General features: G+C 34.0%; 2 protein-coding genes across 2 annotated transcripts; both read right to left on the bottom strand.

Annotated features, from left to right (window-relative positions):
- Positions 1 to 2247: 2247 nt before the first annotated feature.
- On the bottom strand, positions 2248 to 3264 carry LOC132175508 (ethylene-responsive transcription factor 3). The gene has a single exon (XM_059587481.2). The coding sequence runs from the start codon at positions 3038 to 3040 to the stop codon at positions 2321 to 2323; it is 720 nt and encodes a 239-aa protein (XP_059443464.2). The 5' UTR covers positions 3041 to 3264; the 3' UTR covers positions 2248 to 2320.
- Positions 3265 to 15793: 12529 nt separating this feature from the next.
- LOC132176260 (glucan endo-1,3-beta-glucosidase 14) lies at positions 15794 to 18508 on the bottom strand. Its single transcript, XM_059588415.2, has 3 exons — positions 18331 to 18508; positions 16929 to 18245; positions 15794 to 16165 (listed from the first exon to the last, which is right to left on the bottom strand). The coding sequence occupies exons 1-3, from the start codon at positions 18500 to 18502 to the stop codon at positions 16134 to 16136; spliced, it is 1521 nt and encodes a 506-aa protein (XP_059444398.2). The 5' UTR covers positions 18503 to 18508; the 3' UTR covers positions 15794 to 16133.
- Positions 18509 to 23474: the final 4966 nt, after the last annotated feature.

The following is a 23474-nucleotide window of genomic DNA, read 5'->3' as shown; positions in this document are numbered from 1 at the left end:
TATATATATATATATATATATATATATATATATATAAGAAAAGACACGAACATCATATATATATATATATATAAGGGCTTTCTATCTTGGTGACCAGCAATGGAGTCCTTAAAAATACATTTTATCCTTTGAGTTTCCTACGCTACGCCCTCGCTGTAAGAAACTTCTTTGTTCAGCTGGAGAAGTTGGTAGAGAAAAATGGAGAGACTACAAACCATGTTAAACTGGTTGCCTGAGCTAGCTCTGGTCAATCATGAGATTCACTTTAAGTAACAAACTTTGACCGTGAAACTTTTTTTTTTTTTTCTTGTAGCATGCGAAATATATATGGAGTTCCCGCAACAAAAGTTCTCAAGGCCTAGAAACTGTAGTAATTTTGGGTACAGCAAGTCCACAAACATAATCCCAATAAAATAAGCCCAGCCCAGAGAGAGAATTTGGAGCCCATCCAAATAATTTTAATTATGAAACAAGCCCAAACTTGTAACTTGCCAAATCTGTCCAAAAAGGTTATAGTTATTGTAACACAAAACAAAGCTCATCCCCACCACAAGAGTGAAAAGACCATCGCTGATCAATTTTTTTCCCGGTTATCCAGCAAAAAATAATTAATTAATTAATTATACCTTCTTTTTTTTTTTGTTACGATCCATACTAATTATATGTTCAAATTGTTAATAATTTAAACAGGTAATGTTAAAAATTTCATATGAGATTCACCTATCCCAATAAATTGTTGGACAATTCAAACTTTTTTTAGCAGATGAATCCCATGTAAATGCTCAAATTATTAACAATTAAGGATAAATAATTGTTATGAACTCCAAATACAAGACAGCCAAATTGAGCCACTGACCGTCCATGCATTTTATACTTGAGCTTTCAACAGTGGTGATTCGTCTGACATGGTCCTTTTGACGAACTTTTTGAGAGATATATATATATATATATATATATATATATATATATCAATTCAATTTCTTGAATTTGACATCATTTGAATTTGTGCTGGAACAGTTTTAATCTCTGTAACTCAACACAAGGCAGCTCTTTCTTGTCATTGTGAAATTGGGTCCACAGTGGCCCCACTGCCACTATTATTTTAAAATTAATATTGGAGTGCATTTTTTTTTTTCTCTCCTTGTTGATTTTATTTAGGACAACATTTTCTATCAAATTGGCTGCCTTTTTTATTTACCAAACGCTTAATTACGTCTTCAAATATTACATTTTTATTAATTTCTTTTTAAAATCGTTATTTTTTCGAATCAAATATTTTAAAACTGCAAACTCAAACGATCGCCTTAAGCTATGAATCCAAAATTTAGAACAAAAACACATAAATGCTATGTGCAAAATTCTACAATCGGTAATTTGATCCTTTGACTTAATCTTACAACTCTTCTTCCCAATTTAACCCTACATCTCATTTTCAAAGACTCTTCCCACGGATCTTAGATTGGGTCTAGATTTTGACAACCATTCAATTGAAATTTTCAGCAAAATAGCACAAAGAGTTTACACCAACCAAGAAAATGCACATTAATTCATCATTTTAAAGACAAAAATCAGTTTAATAAACTAAATTAAAATATTATAATAGAACCCACATTTGAAAATGAAAATATATATATATATATATATATATATATATATATATATATCAGAAAAGAAAAAAGAAAAAATGCGTATATGAGTGCATAGATTTGCCAGTGACCAAAGTGACAAAGGAAGCTGCGAGGGTGTTCCCGTCTAGTCCAAGTTCAAAAATGGGCAACGCAACAAGGTGAAGTGATGGATGAACTGAGACCACAACAACAACCCCACACCTCCAACCAAAACGTAAGGACACAACAACAACAACAACTTCCCCATTGCCAAGGTTATTGTGCGAACAACAAACACAAACCTAGATTGCTGCTAATAATCTCACATTGTCTACTTCTTCATCACTGATCATCGCCATGGATCTAAATCAAACACAGAAGGAAAAGAAAGAAAAAGAAAAAATGGAGACTTTGATTTTTCTGTTTTGGGATTATAATTAAATCAGATAATAGAGTAATAATATGCTTTTTACAGGGATGGATGGATATGTAACACATACAACATCATACAACACCATGGGAGCGGAGTCTCGTAGAGATTCAGATCGTTTAATAATATAATTTTGTCTCATAAATTCTTCTCTTTTTTTTTCGCATTTAAAAAGGATTAAAAAAAAAAAAAGGTGGGAGAGATACGAAGGAACAAAAATTAAAGTAAAAATCATTGATCATCATCACCATCATAATCATAATCATATTCATCATGGTAATAATTAGAGACACAAAGCGGTGCACTGGAGATCATCACCCGCAAGGTCAACGCCATCCAACGGTGGAAAATTCAGATCGAACGGCAGGGGAGGCTTCCGGCGAGAGGATGACGCGATGTCACCGTCGTCGTCGACGACCGAAGACGACGAGTCGCAGTCGCTGTGGCAGTCCTCGGGGACCACCGGGGGAGGCCTAGGGTGCCGTTTCCGCGTCGAGAGACCCGGCGGGGCGTGCTGCGGATGAGGCGGCGTGGGACGCGGCGGCGCCCTAGGCCCGCTGAACGACTCCACCGTGCTGCTCATGCTGCTGGAGGTCGGCCTCTGGGGGTCCATAATCTGGTGCGCCTGAAACCCATCGTCCATCGCGTACAACCGGTGGTGATGATTGTGGTCCATAAACGCACCGTTTTGGTTCGGATTTAGCGGCGAAAAATACACGGAGTTGGAGGAGGGGAAGTTGGTCTTGGCCTTGGGGCCCCGAAGGGTCCGGGCCGCTGCGTCGTAGGCTCGCGCAGCATCCTCGGCTGAGTCGAACGTGCCGAGCCAGACCCGAGTCTTCTTCCATGGGTCTCTGATCTCGGCGGCGAATCTTCCCCACGGTCTCTTCCTCACGCCCCTGTACCGTGGCTCTTTGCCTATATTCGTCATCTCCAATCCTCCTGTAGCCGCGGCCGCCGCCGCGGCCGCCAATTTATTAGCCGCCGGTCCTCTCCCTCTCCTCATGATTCACCAAAAAAAAAAAAAAAAAGATTTACAATCAATCAAGCTCTCAAGCTTGGTTTGTAGAAACTGGGTTTGGAGAGATTAAAACGACGCGAACATGATTGAAGACACAGAGACGGAGAGAGATGGAGGAGAAAGAGAGATGGAGAGAGAGGGAGAAGGAGAGGGATGGGGGTGGGAAGGAAATGGAGGGCACCAGGAGCACCACCTTCTCTTCTACAAAAAAATAAAAAATAAAATAAACAAAAAAATAATGATATTTATTTATTATTATTATTTTAAAAAAAAAAAAAAAAAAATTGTTTGGGTTTCTCTGGCTGGAATGGCTTTTCCTTTCTTTTGCTTTCTCGATTTCTCTACCCTTCTCTCGCCCCCACAAACCGACCCGGGCTCTGATTGCTTGCTGCTTTATGGATTTTATTTTGGTCATAATAATCTAATAGGAGGAAATGACGTGAAAGCCCTTTTGCAGAATTCTTTTAATGTTGGTTACACCAGTAAAATCGCCTCTGTGAATACTGATTGCTTTACGTGTCATGTCTCTTTCCTTTTCCCTCTGTCTTCACCGTGCATATTTGGTTTTTGGTTTGGTGACTGTAATAATAATGGGAGGGTGAAATCAGAAATGCACCCATTTATGACTTGGCCCTAGAGAGAAAATACACCAGAAGATTTTCTTTTCAAGGATTTCGGCCAGGCCCAGGGCCACCGTAGCATTATCTCGCTCGGTTTAATTAATACTTCACATTTTTCTCTCCACTTTTTTATTATTGTCTACATTGCTCATGACAACTCATCTTTTAGTGCTTTTTGGGAATTAATGGAATAACTGTAACCTCTAATCTCAGGCCAAAGCATAAATAATTTTTTTTTTTTATATCTTCTAGTATTCTTTTTTAGGTAGCTTTTTAATTTTTATATTTATTGAGTTTCATCCCACTCTCTTTTTTCTTTCAAATTATTCAACAACAAACACAATATAATATACAAATGAATTTTAGTTTTGTCATGATTTTAAATCAACTTAACATTTGACAATCCAAAGTTTCTAGAAAAGACGGAAAAAATAAGCGGGGGAGTTTGTTAGTGTGGGCCGTCAATGAATGATTCTGATGCTTAAGCTAATAAGTATTTAGAAAACAATTCATAAATAAGCATGACAAAGTTTTGGAAAGATGCTAAAAATCCCATTTACATGGATTGGTTATAAATATGGTCCCGATAGCACCGAAACGGCCAAGTAGTGCGGAAGTGGTATGAGAGAGGATTTTGTGCTTTAAGTATCGGGTGAACTCGGGTCAGCGAGCCAACATTTGGGTTAGATGGGCTTGGTACTTCAGTTATTTGAGCTTGCTAGCCCATAAACACCAATAATATAGTATTCTTGAGTTTTATCAATCTTAAAATGTAAAATAAAAAAGATGTTTTATCATCGCTTCTGTAAAATAAGTTGAATTTTATCATCTCAACTTTTCGCACTCTCAACTGTAATGGAAAAGATCCTATCCTACGTGTTTGAGTAAGTTTTCACCCCCTATTTGAAAATATATTGATTTTTTTTTTAGGAAAAAAAAAAAAAAAGTCTCTAACCCAAGCAATTTCTACTAATAAGTTGAGCGGAAGACCTGTTAATAGAGTTGAAAAAACACACCTAATTACTCAAATTAACTGGTGTTTGTCTAAATGTGGCATCCTTCTTAAGAGGCCATGAAAAAACAAAATTAAGAGTAGTATGATGTTTATTGACATCCTGGTTTTTTTGGGGTGCAATACTTTGTGGAGGTCTTTCTCAATTAGATAATCCCTAAAGAAAAATGTTGAGAGAACTTCCTAGTAGAGTCGATCAAATTTATACTTCCTTTTCCATCTCAGTGATTTTGGCAATTCTAGATTAAAAGCTCAATAGCACCTTACTAATAAAATAATAATAATAATAATAATAATAATAAATTACTTCATTAATGGTCCTTAAGCCTAATTTAGTCAAGTGCAATAGAAATCAAGAACCATTTTATGGTATAAACTTTGTTTTGTTTTATCTGATCATATGTCACGTTATTTTTTTTAAAAAAATGACAATATATTCGATATGTGACAAATATAAAATAATGAAAACATTTCCACATGAGAAAGAAAAAACTAATCTGGTGATTTAGGGAAGAATTCAACTTATAAGAGCAAGACTAATAAAGGCTCCTCCCAAAAAAAAAAAGCATATTAGTCAGGACAACATTTTTGACTAAATTGGGTTGAACTAATTTCCTTTAATTCAATCTCTTAAATTTGCATATTGCCAAAATAAATATAAAAATCATATACTCTATTAAAAATATCCTATAGTAAATTAAATTCAAATTCATGACGGTGCCAAAAATATGTATTTCTCATTTTTCTTTTTTCTTTTTTCTTTTTTTTTTTAAATATTCGTTGGACAAATTTACTGGAGCATTGAAATTTGGATCTCAACCAACACCCTATACTTATAGGATGTAAATGTATCAATTGACTGAAAAACCGTTGGCATGTAATTATCATTTCTTTTCTTCATATACAAGCAAATGATGAGAAGCAAGCATTCAACAACTACAAGATGGAATAGAAAAACTCGTGGAAAATATTTACTGCAGAAAAGATTTACACGTTGGAGATAACACAGGGTAAAAATAGGAGAACTTACCATGAATTTTTGTTTACATTCATATCGTTAACTACTACTTATCCTATTAATCCTAAGCAAATAAAAATTGGTGAAAGCCTGAAAGGTCCAATATGTAAAATATTTAATTGAAATATTAAATAAATTGTGTAGGCAATGTTTAAATTCATGACTTTAATTAATAAGATAAAATATATGATAAAAATTGCATGAATATTATTGAAATTTTAATAAATTATTATTATTATTATTATTTATCCAAATGAGTGGAAGAATAACCCTCGTATTTTTCCTCTTCTTGTCTCTCTTATCCATTTGTCCAAAAACATAAAGGGTATTATTATTATTATTATTATTATTATTATTATTTTGGGTGGAAAAACATAAAGGGTATTAATATATGTGTAGAGCAGTCAATGTTTGTATGAAATTGCATCAAGATCAAGTAGAAATTTAATGGTATATATTTTGTCATGTTATTTAAACTTTCTAAATGATCTTTTTTTTTTTTTTTTTGGACATGTCCATGCAAGAGTAGGTAGGGGGATTTGAACTAATGACCTCCGCTTCATGAGGCGTGTTCTCCAACCGATTGAATTACCTCTTAGAAACAAAATGATGATTATTTTACGCAATTACAGTAATCAATCTTTTATGCAATTTAATGGTATATATTTTGTCACGTTTTTTAAACATTATTTTACACAATGAAATAGAAGATTTATTTAATACCAAATTGATGATTCACAGACAAAAACTAAATTATAATATACGCAACAATGATAAAAACATTAATAATGGTAGGTATATCCTATTTCCGGATTTTAATTAACCACCCTCTTAAATAGTCAGTGCCTAGCTACGTACTCGACCAACTTAACATAAATGAATTTAATAAGAGGAAGAAAAGATAGAAAGGAAAGGGGAAGGGGAAGGGTGGGAGAGGAGGCCCCTCCATATTGACCTTAGAAAGATCCAACAAAAAGATATAAAACATCATAATGAATTATGTATTGCCAAGTTACTTTATTGGAACAAAGAACTTAATTATTCCCACCATTCTTATTGATTTTCTGAATATCTATTAAAAAAAATCGATTTATTGCAAACAATCTTGAGATGGTTGCTTGTGAAACTTAGGAGGAGATTAAATATGAGTCTCCATTCATGGATTTTTTTTTTTTTTTTTTTTTTAATACAACAAATTATCATCAACTCTCATATGCCCGTATACCAAGCTAAAACGTTAATTAGATGGTGTAATAGTGATCATGCTTTAACGCTCATTTTAAAAATAGGTAAATTACTAATTATTTCAAAAATTTAAGCGGATAAGAAAAGGTAAATTATAATCACTTAATCAATATTTTAACACTCCTCCTCACGTGTGGGCTCAAACTCCATTTTTTAACAGGTGACATGCCCAACACGTAAAATATTTAATTTAAATGAGAAGTGAATTGATTGAGTCAATATTCGATCCTAGAATCTTTAGCTTTGATACATTTTAAATTACCAGTTATCTAAAAAGCTTAAACTTATAGAAATAGGTAAATTCAATAAAAGCAAAATGTAGATTGTAGCCTACAAGACTTTGTGTGTGGATGTAGGCAAATTGCTAAACCACCTTAATCTCTTTGTCTTTCTCTCTTCCTCTTTTTATTATTATTTATGTATTATCTTTATCCCGCAGTATGTATTTCTACATGGTATCAGAGCCAAAAAGATTTTGAGATCGAACCTCGACTCCTTCAATTTATCCCCAATTTTAATTTAATATTTCACGTGTTGGGCTTCACCTATTAAAATGGAGTTTGAGTCTACACGTAAGGGAGAATGTTAAAGTAATGATTAAGTGAATTAATTTGCCTTTTTTATAAGCTTAAATTTTTGGGATAACTGATTATTTAATATGCAAACCCCAAATACCTGGAGTGGCCCCTCACCCTCATGAACCAGGTAAGTTGCAAAAAAAAAAAAATTTACTGTGGGGAACTCGAACCAAGACCTCCTTCCAACTAAAACTTTGTGTACTATTTGCACTCATTTTATATGGGTAGACATAACTTATTTTATTCGGCTTCCCATTTCAGTTACCTTAAAAAAAAAAAAAAATCACATCAACGAGTATGAAATGGGTATGATAAATTAAACAAGCTAGTGTAAAAAGTATCGTTACTAATGAACAATTTATATACAAGCATAGCACAGTAGAATTTCTGCTGAGAAAAAAAAAAAAGAAAAGAAGGTAGATTTTAGAAATTCTTATGCTCTTGGCCAACCACACAAAGTTCACATTCACGTCAATGCTTAATTCAAAGAAAGTAGGCACGTGAATGGGTGGCTCTACTTAATTTGTATATACAAATACATCCTCCCTAGAAAATTTATGGCAACTCGACACCATATAAGTTGAGATTGCGGCCAAAGACTTGAATATGCTCTCAAATATTCTCCATAAACATATCTTATAATTAATCACTAATTGAATATTAATCATGTGAACCTCATCAAAAGGACAGAAAATCAGCAGTAATTAATAAACTTTGCTTTTTCATTCTTCTTTTTTCTTTCTTTGATTTTGTTGGCGGACTTTGATAAGAATATTCAGAAACACCATGATTTGGTGCAAACGAAAGAAAGAAAATGTATTACAGCTGTGTGATATTTCTTCAAAGAGTGACTGAAATGGTTGCTTTAGGGTTGAACCACTTTAGAAGAGAAGAATTTTAGGGGGGATTGGACTAATTGCACCCTCCATGGCCTCCTAATCATCACATATGCGAACCATGTTTTAGAGGTTGGGACCCAAGATAATTAGGTTTTACCTGGATAATTGCTTTAAGAAAGTAAATTTCATTAATTAGGACGGAAACTCATAATTGCAATTATTAATATTCTTAATGTTGTTATAGGTATTACAAGTCCCTCACAAACTAACGTGACAGTTTATGAAACAATTGTCATGTCAACTATTAAAAGTAGCTATTCACATAAGAGTAATATTAGGGACCAACTTTAGGAGAATAAAAAGAGGATAAAAATATGGTCATTAACATTATTCATTTACATAATACTTATCATGTTTACAGACTGACATATTAATCTACGTGACATTTAATTACAACATCAACTACTAAAATGTGAATGACCACGTTCTAAGTGTTCACTATGTGGCATGACAATGAAAATCACCATTGAATGACCCATCTTAATAATTAAGTCTACTATCGGTGCTGGTAGTAGACTATAAGCTTATAGACCTATCAAGGTCTATAAGCTAAATTTTCTCAAAATATATATTTGCAATTCTCCACTTGGTGTGTTCCAATTATAATCAATGTTTAAAGAAAATCTGAACATGTTATTCGATACATAAATCATTTTAGTGTTGGTTTGGTTTAACCATTTAATAATAATTTTAAAATACAGTAAATAAAATTATAAATTTTTAAATGTATTTTTAAACAAAGCACTTTTCATCATTTTGTATATATATATATAAGAAAAAAAAATGTAGTTGGAAAATCTCAGGACTCAATGCACTCTTAATAAAATAATAATATCATTTGTATTTTGTTGCTGGGCAATTGAAAACTTTTTCTTTAGGGTAAAGCAAAAATAATACAAATAAAAGCTTTTTGTTTTTATTTTTATTTTTTTAACTTTTTCTCCTCCCCCATTGACTGTGGACAGTGCTGGTCCAAAAATCATGACCAGATCAAAAAAAAAAAAAAAAAGACATCTACAGGACACAGATGTCATCAATCCCCACCTTCGATGCCCCTCAAAGCAATCCGATCTCCTTGACCATCCTACAGGTGGGCCCCCACCATACCTGACCCACCCGCCACAGTCCCTTGGAGATCTCACATTCTCACTTCTCAGAGAGAACCCTCACTGACCCACCATTACCAAGAGACCCTCCCGCACCCACTCCTCTTCCTACCCAGCCCTACGCCCGACCCAACCCAAGACCCAGGTGAACTAACATATGATTAATTAAATTAAAATTAACAAATTTGTGACGCAAATAAATACCTTGCCTAGCCTTTGATTTCAAAACACGCCCTACTCTCAAAGCCGTGACGTGGACCCACCTGTCAGCCATAGTCACAGGCTTTTGCCGCCCAAGGGCTTCATTCATTCTTCACCGGCATCTCCCGGTTACCCACTCACCTTTTACCGGCTGGTTGGTTGGGACAATTCGCAGGATCTATGGACCGGTCCTCTCTCTGACCAAACCTCGTGACTCGAGGCTGCGTTTCCTTTTAGACGGCAGTCGATTAATAGACAACGGACACGTGTGATGATGGGACTTTTTTTAAAAAAAATATATTTATTAAGAAAAGAAATTGGTCCTTGACTACTATTTGGGTGCGTTTGTCGTTTTGATATATTTCTTTTGGTGGGGGGTGTAGATGGCGTGGAAAGCAACGAAGGTGGCTTTGGTATACGGCATTGCGGATTGAACGGGAGGGAGGTGGGTGCCATGTGGGGCCACATTGATGAGTCTGGCTCGTGTCCAGGTGTGGTCAGGATAGGCTTACCAGTTGACCAGTAATGCCACGCCATGTCATTATCGAAACAGGCAAGGGTTGCCAGCTTTGGAAGAAGATAGATAGGAATTGGCCGCGAATAAAAGTTGGGGATTTTTCTTTCCCTTTATCTTCTTTTTCTATTAATTATTTGTGTGGCCAAATCTTTTATATATTCTCATTGTAACGAAGTTTATTACTAATCTTAGATTAAATACTTGTTAGCATTTTAACCAACATATTCAAAGATTTATGAAAGGAAGAAAAGAAAATTCAAGAAATCATGTAATGAAGGCGATCGAACAGCTGACCGCACAACAATAAACGAGCGGAGGGTACCTACAAGATGGACGAGAAGTGAGCAAAAGAGTAAAGGCATGAATATGAAGAAGAATGAGTCATTGTTGACACACCCAACAAGCCTCCCTTTACTTGCTTTTGGTCCATCTTAATTGAAATTCTTATGTTATTTGTGACGACCTTCAATATTATCAACGACGACTTTTATCGTCGTTGATAATGGCATATCATCAGCGAGATAAAAATCATTTTTTTCAATAGAGCAACTATAACAACCCGTTGTTACTTAAGAGTCATTAATTATTAGGGACAATCTTTAGACTTTTATAGACAATTTTTAATTGTCACAAAAAGCCAAATTTCTTATAGCTAGGTATTATTAAGTATGAAAATAAAAAATATGTGCATTGCTTGGAACAAGATACCACGTTTTCCTCCTGGTGCTAGTATGATTAAAAATTTCTCCTATTTCCCTTAATTTATGCCTCAGCAAGCCACCTTTAGATGATTATGGGTTCGTTTAATTTTCAATATGGCATACCAGTCGAGTATTGAATATTCATGTTTGGTTCATTTAATAATTTTTTTTTAAGTACAAATCAACCTCAAGTTTATCACCGTGCTATATAATATTTCAAACTTGATTCATTATTTTTTGAAAAAACTTGAATATATTCATGAACTATTCAATTAATTTATTCATTCCTTATATAAAATCTAATTGTTGTTCAAAACATGCAATTGTAACTTGTAATTTATTTGTTCACGTCTAGTGTTAAATATGTAGAGTAGTTCCTGATAATTTTTCGTAAGTCATGTGACATATTGAAGTATATTTTTGTTTTAAAAATACACGAAGCCTAGATGGAAGGGTTAAGTCAGTATTTTCAATTTATGATAAGTATCACATTTGATATTTTATGACACCAATGTAGCTGTTCAATAATGACCCTTACCAGAGGTACCAAAAAAACATTTGACCGTATTTTTAAATAAATTAATGTCATGTGTCTATGTGAGGATTTACAACCAATCATATCATAAAGGGGTTAAGAGCTTGGGTGACCACATAAAGTACAATTATGACATGTTCACTTGGTTATCATGTATCTTATATATTCATGAACTATTCAATTAATTTATTCATTCCTTATATAAAATCTAATTGTTGTTCAAAACATGCAATTGTAACTTGTAATTTATTTGTTCACGTCTAGTGTTAAATATGTAGAGTAGTTCCTGATAATTTTTCGTAAGTCATGTGACATATTGAAGTATATTTTTGTTTTAAAAATACACGAAGCCTAGATGGAAGGGTTAAGTCAGTATTTTCAATTTATGATAAGTATCACATTTGATATTTTATGACACCAATGTAGCTGTTCAATAATGACCCTTACCAGAGGTACCAAAAAAACATTTGACCGTATTTTTAAATAAATTAATGTCATGTGTCTATGTGAGGATTTACAACCAATCATATCATAAAGGGGTTAAGAGCTTGGGTGACCACATAAAGTACAATTATGACATGTTCACTTGGTTATCATGTATCTTATATCTATACTACATTCACATGACTTACAACTGTTTGATGTTACAACTAACCCCGTAAAAAATGAGTTAAGAGCTTGGATATATCATATGTATTACAACTATGACATATTTACTTGGTTATCATGTACCTTATATTTATATTGTAGTCACGTGATTTACAGTTGTTGAAATAATGTTACATATTATTGCATGTGATTTAAATAGTCTTTTTAAACGAATTGAGTTCACAAACTTGATAGTTTCTTATGTATCCTTGCTCATTAAGTCATGAACTTACGCTTTCGTATTTTTCATCTATGAAACATTCGTGTTTGTAACTATTAATCCTTTTGAGGATGGATGGAGATTCATACTAAAAGGCCAACTGTGGACCGTTTCACTAAATTGATATTTGGAGATCAAGTTGGACCCATTATTAAGTGAAGAAATGTGGCGTGATTTCAATAATCCCCTTCATTACTTGGTTTTTTGGATGTTCTTTGAGAGTATTATCAGTTTTATGGTAATCGTTGAACGGATGAGTATATTTGCTTATTCTTAGGATTATGGTTACCGATTTAAAATTTGGTATGTAATAATTTATATTTGACTTGGTGACGGGGCTCACACGAAGACTTTTGATGATCATCTTTAAGCTATGATTTTTTTCTTAGTTACGTTGCTGTGGTATTAATATTATTCTGGACGTCTTATTTGATATTTTAATGTACTATCAAAGTTTTTTTTTTTTTTTTTTTTTTCTTCTAATGAGGGCTCAAGATTTATTGGTTTTATTCATTGGGTAAATTTGATGGGCAGAGTCGTGTTACATAAATAGAGGAGTAATATGTAGCATTGCTCTAAACTTTATCCTCAAAAAAATGAGTAATTGATCCATGGCATTTACTCTATAAGGAGTTTAAAGTATATATCATTTTTTTTTTTTTTTTTTTTTTGTGTAAGCATGTGATAGAATTAGGATTCTCTAAATAATATCAATTTGTTATATTAGAATGATTTTTTTGTCCTTTCATAAAAAAAATAAAAATACCATTTAATATAACTAACTAAATATTATTCAATGTTATAAAATAAATGCTATATAACATTAACGAATGAAATTCAGGATATGATGAAGGGTGGTGATGAGTGATGGGGATGAGAGCGTAGCATTAAATTGGTGGGGGTGGGAACATGCAGTTAGAAAGTAATGAGAGGTGGGTGGAAGTTTCTTAAATGTCACGCTTTGGTGAATGGTAAATGGTACCCCGAGAGGGCAGAGCACAGCGCTGTCCCTTTTCTTACGAAACGCGCACGCCAGCTCCGGGAAATTTAGCCAACACAACACAACACATGCACACCACACACACACACGGATAGAGAGACTCAAAGTGCTGCGCACGATTGTAACGTGCTCCTCCTCAACACGCTGCGATACGCGGCGCACTATCTTAATTCATAAATAGTCGCAATCGCATATATATACATGAATGGCTCCACACGGAGGTTTTGGTAATTCAATATTTATTGTATTAATAAAAAGAAAAATATTAAAGTCTAATCTCTTGGCCTTAAGAGGTAAGAAAATCTGAAGGTGAAATACAGCTTGTGCGAGGCCCTTGCCCAACTAGCTCCAACCTAAATCCAATCAATTCTTTTCAAAAATAAAAAAAGAAAAAAGAAAAAGGAAAATAGAGATGGGGATTGCTTCGGCTTCAATGCAAACAATGTTTGTCTTATTTGCAAACAATTGTTTAATACGCTACTCCAATACTAATATCTCCCTCTTTACGCAAATTCCTGTGGAAATAGCACTTTTTGCTTAAACAATTTATTACTACTCCGCCAACTACTTATTATCCACCGACTTTTGCAATTTTTGTTTACAAGGCCACATGTATAATTTGGAATACAAGATAATATCTATGAAATATCATCGTTTCAATAAGTTTCATATCTACAACAAATTTTGACGAATTACGTCTTTATCTACTACTAGATCATTTATGCTACTCGTGCTTTACCAAACACAATTTTCTTCGCTGCCTCTAACATAATGACAATTGTTCTTTATGTTTAATAACTCTTCTGTCATCAGTTATATTCAATTACATGCAAAGTAACACAAGAATAAATTACTTATTTAGTCATTGCAGTTTACAGTTTTATCAAATTGATGATCTGTAAAATATTAAAAGTACGTTAAAAAATCAATGGGTACAATTATGGCCTTGCAATAACAAGGGTTGGATTCCCCGGTCCAAACGAACTAGAGAGAATCCAAATGCTTTCTCAAAGGAAGTCGGAACCCCACACTTGGTGAGGGAGGGTGGATCATTTAAGACAAATAGCTTAGCTCAAAGATCTCTAAAATACTTTTGATACAAAAGGAACAATTTGGTATAACTGCAAACCACATGGGCTAAATAAGTAATTTTCTCGAGAGTATAAGTTTTTGGACTCGCTACCCAGCCTACTTCATGGTTGGTTGCATCGACTTTTTGGGCCTATTGGGCTTCGACAATTTTAGAATAGAGGCCTATAAGATTCCTGGGTTTAGAAAGATGTCATTGATTTTCACAAGAGGGCTTCGACTCTCTTCGGTCTCCTATCGTCTTCCTCTCTACTCCATCCAACATCCCAGAGCTCAATGGTAATAAAAGATAGAAAATGCAATTTACGCCTATTTCTCACTTCCTGTTACTTTCTCTGCCCTCAAACAGTCAATTTTTGCAGGTTTTTTTTTTTTCTTCTTCTTCTTCTTCCAAGTGTACTGTATGTATGTATGCAATTGCTTAATGGTTTTAAAATCCTACTCTGTTTGGTATAAGTTTCTTAGAGTAAGTGCGATGTAATTAGGTATTTGGGCTGATTAGGCTACTTAACAAGTTTTTCAACTTCATTTAAAAAAAAAACCCACAACTTTTTTATTTTTTATTTTTTATTTTTTTAATATAGGAGCATAGTTGTATTTTAATAAATATTTTATGGAAATATAGAATTTTACATTTTAGCCATTTAATACTAAGGGCTTGATAAATTAGTAAAACAAATTGTAAATTAAATCTTAGTTTGAGGAGATAAATGTAACTTTTCCTTAGGTGGTGTTTGATAAATGGGTTGGCCTAGATACTGTAATTGATGTGAAAAAAAAATAAAAATGTTTGGTATAAAAAAAATGAAAAAGTGGTATGAAAAAGTGAAAATTTTTGTCTTGTAGTGATTTTTTTATTTGAATAATAATAAAAAGTAAATTATTTGATACAAAAAGTGAAAAAGTTAGAATGTTTTGATGTTGATTTTTTTGGGAAATGGTAATGAATAGTGTCTAGGCCAACTCCAACCCTTTTACCAAACAAGGCCTTACTCTTGCATCTCTGTTTGATTACCATCTTCTCTTAGAAGAAAGTAATTGGTTTGCACTAAAACCTTTTGTTTTAGACTAACCTTTTTCTATTTGCATGAATAGACCCTTGATTATTTCGATTTTGCTTTTGTTATTATTGCTGCCAATAAAAGAGTTAAATGGGGTTGTTGATATTATTGTGGGTTTTATTACACTTGTCGAGTTCTTGACGAATTTATAAATGTCAACTTCTTCCAGGGCTGCTGTAAATGTAATTAAAAAAACTAAACCAATTAATCATCCCGCATGCATCGAAGGTAATATTTCTAAAAGAAATATTATAAAATAAATAAACATAATTAAAAGAGAAAGAGAGAGACATGAAGGATAAATAATCAAATTAAAAGACAAAAAAAGTCTTTTCAATCCGCCTCAGAGTCTAATCTATCGACATAAACAAAAATAAAATAATAAAATAAAATAAAATAAACATATACCTCAAACGCATATAGACAAAATAGTGAAGCAAATGACAACTACTACACCGACTTATCATATTATAAACATAAAATACAAAGAAAATAGGCTCCCTCCCTCAATGCCCTAAATCTAGCAGGGAAAAAAAATCAAGTTTAGCTCAACAAATTAATGCAAAGCTACACTTCAAGTCTTCTTCACCCAACTCCTTCTCCTTTATCTTCTTCTTTCTCTCATTACTCACTCTGTAGGGAATTTGCAGGTCCCGAATGCTGCAACACAAAAGCCACTTTTTAGCCAAAACGTCAAACGGAGCGTTGAGTAAAGAGAGAAAAAATTGGAAGGATGAGAAAATTGTGATCTTGGCAACTTTTTGTCAACGAAAGCAATTTGGGAGGAAAAATACACCGAAAGCAATTAGAAATTCAAACACTAGCTAGCTAGGCCCACAAGACATACGTAGCCTGCAGATAAGGCTGCAATGCTGGGAAAATATATGATTTTTCATTAATAATTATGTCCTCGCAATAATTCTCTCTGCAAAAGTTCATTCACTTTCTCGCTGAAATTATAAAACATTAATCATTTCCACTCAAGAAAATCACATATGCGAATTGAATCCTATGAGTTTTGCTTTAATTCAATCTCTTAAGAACATGTATTGTACTATAACATGACACGTCTCTAAAGAATAGCTTAATCTGCCTACGAACTAATTCAAATTCTTCTTTTTCTTTTTTTCTCCTATTTTATAAACATGTAGAAGAAAAAAAAAAAAAAAAAAAAGGACACAAGAAAACAAGTATAAATCTCAACATCAACGATTTAGTTTCCGTGAAACTCAATCCAACTTCATGCGCATGCGCATCTAGACATGACATAATTTAAGTGACTTAATTTATTAAAAAAATAGCTTTCACATTTACTACAAATAGTTTTAAATATATTAAAAAAAAAGTGACTAATTTAGTATTAATTTGCTAAGAAATTTAAAAACATTAAAGTGAAAAGAATTAGATGTGAGAGAATACGTACTAGGAGGTTGAGTGACCACGTATGCCGAACCGCCGAAATCACAAGAGCCAGCCACACGAGCATTCTTCTGGTAATAGCTATTAAAAGCATATGAAGCGTGGGCGACTAGCGTATCCGGATTGTAACACGTGGCGTCCGGCTGAATCGGACGGCAATCAGCCCCTCCCTCACCGCAAGCGTAATTGAGGGCAGCCTGCAGCTTCTCCTGCGCAACGTTCCCATTCGCCACGCACCACGTCTGACCAGACGGGACCGACGTCTTCGACACGTCTCCCGTCGCCGGAACCTGCTGGCTCTTGCTCCCGTTGACCGGCGTTGACTGGCCACTCTCAAGCTCCGCTTGTGTCAATGGTATGTCATACACCTTCTGCTCACTCGGGTAAAACAGCCCATAATTCCTCTCCGAGGTGGGACCCGATTTTTCATTCTCGTTAAACAAAGCAAATAGAAAGACGTTAAGTGGGTCCTGAGTTCTCAAAGGGGTCCCACCACCAGTGAGTACTCTGCGCACCAAGTTCCCGTTATACGACGCCGCATTGGGCTGGCTCGCACCTACTTCATTGCTATCGCCCACCGAGGGCCAGCCAGTCTCTGTGACCACAATTTTAACGTCGTCGTATTTGAGAGCCGAAAGTGCAGCGAAAACGGCGTCGAGTTGGGCATCGAACAAGTTGTCGTAACGTAACCCGTTACCCGAATCCACCACACCCGGGTTTTGCTTAAACAAAGTGTAGTCCAAGGAGATCTGGCCCGCGTTTGCAGTGTACGCGAAGAATGGGTACACGTTGACCATGAAGTACGATCCGGTTTGACGCAGGAGGTCCAGCATGGGCTTGATAACGGGTTCAACTAGTTCGGGTTTGAAAGACCCGGAAGAAGACGGGTACGAGGACTGGAGCGCACTGAGAGCTACAGGCGACGAGATTTTGATGGCGGAGTCAATCTTGTACTTGACAAGCGAGGCGTGGATGTTTTTCATGGCGGGTACGAGGAACTTGGTCGTGTTGTTGGGGTCGGCGAAGACCTCGTTTCCGACGGCAATGGCTTCGATTTTGGTGGCGGGGTAGAACTGAGAGATGTTGGCTTGTACCCACTTGTCGGCGAACGATTGGTCAGCGGCGGTGGAGGAGAGGAGCTCGTTGGGGAGCGCAACGGTGACGCTTATGCCCGAGTTGGCCAGCGCGGTAAGCACAGCCGAGTCGGTGTCATAGAGCTTGACTCTGCTCAGCCCCTGTGACTTCAGAAGCTGCACCACTTGCGACGGTGCCGGTAGGTTGTTAGCAATTCGACCGTAGTTTATTCCGATCGAACCAGCATCTGCAATCAAAATCAAAAGAACCATATATAGTTAGAAACACAACGCACAATTCGGTTCGAGAAAGAGAAAAATAAAACAGAGTACCTGCGAAGGCCGAGAGTGATAGAAGCAAGAGGAAGCAGGAGAATCCGAGAGTCGCCATTTTCAGAGCTTGAGAGAGAGGTACTGAGATATTTTTGGTTAAGGTCGGAGCAGTTGTGATTTTATAGACTTTGTTATGGAGTGGAAGAAGTGAGAATTGTGGGGCCCACACCATACACAGTTTCTACCACGACGGATCCGCACTACCCCACCTACCTACTTGACCGTTTAATCCCCTGGTTTTGTTGGTGCATGTTAGATTTTGAATAATAGATTACTATTATTAAAATAATTGGCTCAGGTATATATTCTTTTGGCCGTACACGTGTTGTTTGATTATGATCCGACGCCTAAAAGCTGGATTTAACGGTTGGTTGGTGCCTGGTGGCCTAATATACACCGGCCGGAATTGTCTGGTGAGGGAGGACTTTGCGGGTGGTGAAAGTATACGGCACGTTTGACGGTGACAATTCTTACGATGCATTGTCGGGTTTTCGTCTTTTGCTTTGTACCATTATTCAGATTCAAGTAAAAATGATTCCATATTTTTTAACCTAAATTTGAACGTTGGCTTGCTTGCCAGCTGTGCTCGATTGATGGCAGAGATATTTCATGATGCGTGAAACGTAATTTTACACAACAAAATTGTTACATTTTTTGATTTGATATTTTGAAACGTAAGAGTTATCTTTAATTAATTGAATTAAAGGGATTTTACCAAATTATGTTAGAGAAAATTCGTGAGTATAACAATTTGTAACATTTATGAGAGATGTATAATACATGAAAATTGATTTGAAATAGGGATCGAGTAACGGGTTAGACAAAAGAGTGGCACAAAATTGTCCCAATTTTAAAAAATGAGAATAGTTTTGTCTCAACTTTTATATATTTTTTTTTGCCTAAATGGCTTATCTCGATTTCAAATGAATAGGAGAAAATCCATTTCCATAATACATACACTAACATTTAATTTTCATACTAAAATGCTTATCCCATATAAGATATTTATCTGCCCCAGCATTAGATATTTGTCACGACAGGGAAAGAAAGAAAAAATCTACTCACTTCGTGTGTTTTAACATTACAATTTTGATGAATTATGATAAATTACTATTTATTTCAAAAACTTATGCTGATAAGAAGAAATAAATTAATAATTTAATTTATATTATAGCGCTCTCTCTTGCCCCTGAGCTCAAACTTCTTTTTTTAATAGATGATGTTAAATGTATAAAATATTTAATTGAAATATAATAAGTGAATGATGAAAACATGGTTTAAACTTAAGACTTTTACTTTGATTGACACTATGATAAATAACTATTTATCTTGAATTATGCACAAAAAAAAAAGAAGTTATAATAATAGGGAAATTAAAAATAATGTAGCCGAATGATTGTGACGTTACAATTAAGCTAAAATCTTTAGCTAAAAGACAAATTGACAATGAACAGATGCTGTCTTGGGGAATTAACCACACTTAAATGATGATTCTGATGTGAACATATTTAATTAATTAGTATGATATTTAGTAAATAGTAATTCAAACAAAAACTCAAAGGCTAGTGATAATGATGATTTTCAATTGCTTTTTGAGTTGTCTAATGTAGTTAGCTATATCTCATTTTCAACCCGGCCGATAGCACGGTGACCATAATTTTTTACTGGTTTTCCAATTAATCTATTCTCAACTTTGCATGCCTTCTTATTATGGTTAAGACCCAATCCATGCTCTTCTTTTTTTTTTTCTTTCAATATTTTGCATGCCTATTTCTTGCAGCAAATCGCCAAAGGCATGCCACGTCATTACGTTACCAACTTCTCATAAAGAAAAAGGCTTTAGAGTATGTTTAGAATTGTATTAGAGAAATAAAGCGTTTAAGTCAAAAAATATTTTTTGGTAAAAGCTTTATTTCTAAGTTTTTGTCAAAAGTAGCCATTTTTTTTTTTAGCTTTTTGTACCATTAAAAACACTTTTAATTGTTTTTACCAAACGAATACTTTTTTCTTTAAATTGACTTTTTGAGTGTTAAACACATGTTTTAGTCCCTCACGCATAATAAAGAAAGAATATTAGTTTAGAGTTAGTATTATTTTGTAATGGTTTTTAATATTTAATTTATGTTTTTAGAGTTTGTATTTAACAATGAGGTTGGTCCAAAAGTCAATCACATTAGGGTTATGGTTTAATATTTTAGTCTATTTAAGCATAAGTTTCAATTGTTTTTAAAAGACTATAATTGAAAAATAAACATTTATTTTATCATTTGAGAGTTATGATTACTTTTATATTATGTAGACCTTAATCCTTTATCTATATTTTATTCGTCATGCCCAGTGAATATGCATGCATGTATAATGTATTCATATGAACGCAAAGGCGGCCGCATGACTTCACCGCGTTGAGCTATTGAGATAGCGGCTGGCCGGGAATGGATGGAGACAGGGGAACAAATGCCGTCACCAATTTCAACGGCTGGTTTGACAAATAAAAATTGTAAAAAAAGAAGAAAATAATTGTTAATTAATATATTTTGTGGCTTGGAGCGTTCATTTGACCCCATAATCATTATATATATATAGCTGGTTCAATCGGTTGGAACCACGCCTAATAAAGCGGAGGTCATTAGTTCAAATTCCCTCCCCCCTCTTGTGCGGACATGTCAAAAAAATATATATATATATATATATAGCTGGTTCAAAAATAATTAAGCACCAAACACTCTTTTAATAGGGTTATAAAGTCAAACTCCGTTCATTTTGTTTTTGGAATGAGCTACTCAATTAATTTATTCTTTTATATATATATATAAAACAAATATCATCATAGTTTATATTTTTCCTTTTTTTTTGTAAATTCATACTAATCATTAGTTACTTAATTATTATTCAAATTAATTAGATAAATTAACATCACCATGACACCAACCTTATGCTTGTAATAAATTAACCATATATAATTTCCTTTTATCATAAAATCAGCTTATATAATATCTTATAACCTTGTCTAAAATCTTAAACATTGTCATCTAAAGTCTATGTTAGCCAATTGTAAATGAATTTTGTCTCTCCTTGTGTACGTAGGAGTTCCGACACTTTGCAACCTATGTATTTTGGCGTTTATTTATACGAAGTGTGGGAGATCTTGAGTCTATAACAATAGAACAAAACAACCTATGAATTTAAAATATAAGAACGTGTCTTACTTAAAATTATCGCCTTAATTAGGCTTCAAAATTTATTGAGCTGATCCTACGAGTTGAGTAGAGTTTATATAAGTTTGACTTGCTTAATAAATGAGCATAAATTTCTATTCAAGCCTAATTCGTTTAATTAACGAACCCAACATGAGTCGAATTTATATAAATCGAGCTCAAACTGTTTATGAATAGTTCGATTAATGTAGAGCCCTACTCTTAAACAGTAATTACAAGCTTAATTATGGGTCTCACTCTCACAGGATGTGTATTACTGACCAAACTTGATTGTCCTTTACTTAACCACGAAATTGCATGGCATTTAAATGATTTAGTTTTATAATTTACCCGGGAAAGTGAAGATGGTGGGAATTAGGATTGATAAACGCCAAACAAGAAGCGCTTCGTGAAGTCAAGACGCGGTGAAAAAGCATTAAGTTGATGGTGCAGGTGGTCTGTTTCTTTCTATAGCGCGTCATAGCTAGACCTCTACCCTTTTTAATTTTTTAATTTTTACTTTTATTTTTATTTTTTCATTTTTATCTATTCAAAGTGGGAAAAGGGAAAGGGAAAGGGAAAAATCATGGGACCTCTTCCTAATTAATCACCCTTCAAGTTGACGAAGGGGCGAATCCCCACTCAAAGAAATAAAATACACAGATCTGTATAGGAGGACCAAACCCTAGATAATAATTAGTATTCATCCTGTTAGAATATAGGATTTTTATATTGGGTTTATAATATATATATATATTTTTTAATTAGATAATTATTACTTATTTATGTGTGATCGTAATCAAATTCTAATACGGAAAACACAAATATAAGAGGACCAAACCCTAAATGATTAGTATTGATTGAGTTTATATTTTCCTTATTAAATTATTTCTCATTTATGTGTGAATGTAATCAAAGAAACACAAATATATAAGAGGACCAAATTAACCCTAGATTATTCGTATTCATCCTGTTAGAATATATGTGTTTTTTTATATTTTTCTTATATATATTTGATTACATTCACACATAAATAGGAAATAATCTAATAAGAAAAATAAAAACCCAATATAGAAATATTATATTATAAAAGATCCCATATTATTATACATCAGAAGTTGGTAAGTTCAGTTGGGAAAAACAAGGGATGTAGTACAAATGTCCAATACAAAATCATATACAATAGATTCTTGAACAAGGAAGATGGAACAAACCCTAGTGATGATCTTATCCTTCTACTTTGCTACCCTTAATTAATAACAAAATATAATTTATTGGGTAGTTGGTTGATTAAGTATATCTGCCTCTCTCGTCCTACATCTACGGCTAGTTTTCTTTCTTTTCTTTTTTTTAATTGAAGAGGGAAACTAATTACAAGTCGGCAGCTTTCTGCTCACCAAAATCGATCGTGGTTAAGTGGGAGAGCTTTTGTTGGTCAGGTCGGCAGCCCATTCTCCAAGAGTTTTACAAGGCTGCTGCTATAATTATATAATTCTCTTGTATAATGAGAAGCTGCCACATTTTGGTGTAGGAAAATTCCTTGGCCATTGCTTTACCTTCCCCACTAAGAAATCTCACTGCCTATTTTGTTTTTATTTCATTTGGTACGACAGTTTGTTGTTGGGTTTTTTCGAGATGATAAAATCCGAAAATGTTAGTTGCTAGTTGAATTCAGATTTTTTTTTTTTTTGGGTGTAATTATGTGGTTATTTTACATTTATTATTTGAATTATTAATAATTCGAGGAGTAAAATTGTTGAGAATCTCTACCACAGTTCATTAACTTTTTTGTTTTTATTTCATCTGGGATGACAGTTGTTGTTGGGCTTTCAAAAGAATAAAGTTTTCTTACAAATTAGAATGAATAAAAATTTTTCAATTCTATTTATTAAACTGATACATATTTTTAAAACATGTAATTCTCTTGGTTTAATATTTCCTCCAACAATT

This window comes from Corylus avellana, chromosome 3, assembly GCF_965113065.1.
Source record: "Corylus avellana chromosome 3, dhCorAvel1.hap1.2, whole genome shotgun sequence".
Lineage (NCBI taxonomy): Eukaryota > Viridiplantae > Streptophyta > Magnoliopsida > Fagales > Betulaceae > Corylus > Corylus avellana.
The sequence above is the reverse complement of the archived record's forward strand: the minus strand, read 5'-3'. Positions and strand labels throughout refer to the sequence as shown.

Bases quoted from the DNA above. Each gene is read 5' to 3' on its own strand.
- LOC132176260 (XM_059588415.2), bottom strand. From the start codon at position 18,502: ATGGTGTGGGCCCCACAATTCTCACTTCTTCCACTCCATAACAAAGTC. The intron at 18,246-18,330 runs GTACTCTGTTTT...TTTTGATTGCAG, and splicing joins ATCACTCTCGGCCTTCGCAG to ATGCTGGTTCGATCGGAATA. The intron at 16,166-16,928 runs GTACGTATTCTC...TTTGTGTTGCAG, and splicing joins CGTGGTCACTCAACCTCCTA to CATTCGGGACCTGCAAATTC.
- LOC132175508 (XM_059587481.2), bottom strand. From the start codon at position 3,040: ATGAGGAGAGGGAGAGGACCGGCGGCTAATAAATTGGCGGCCGCGGCG.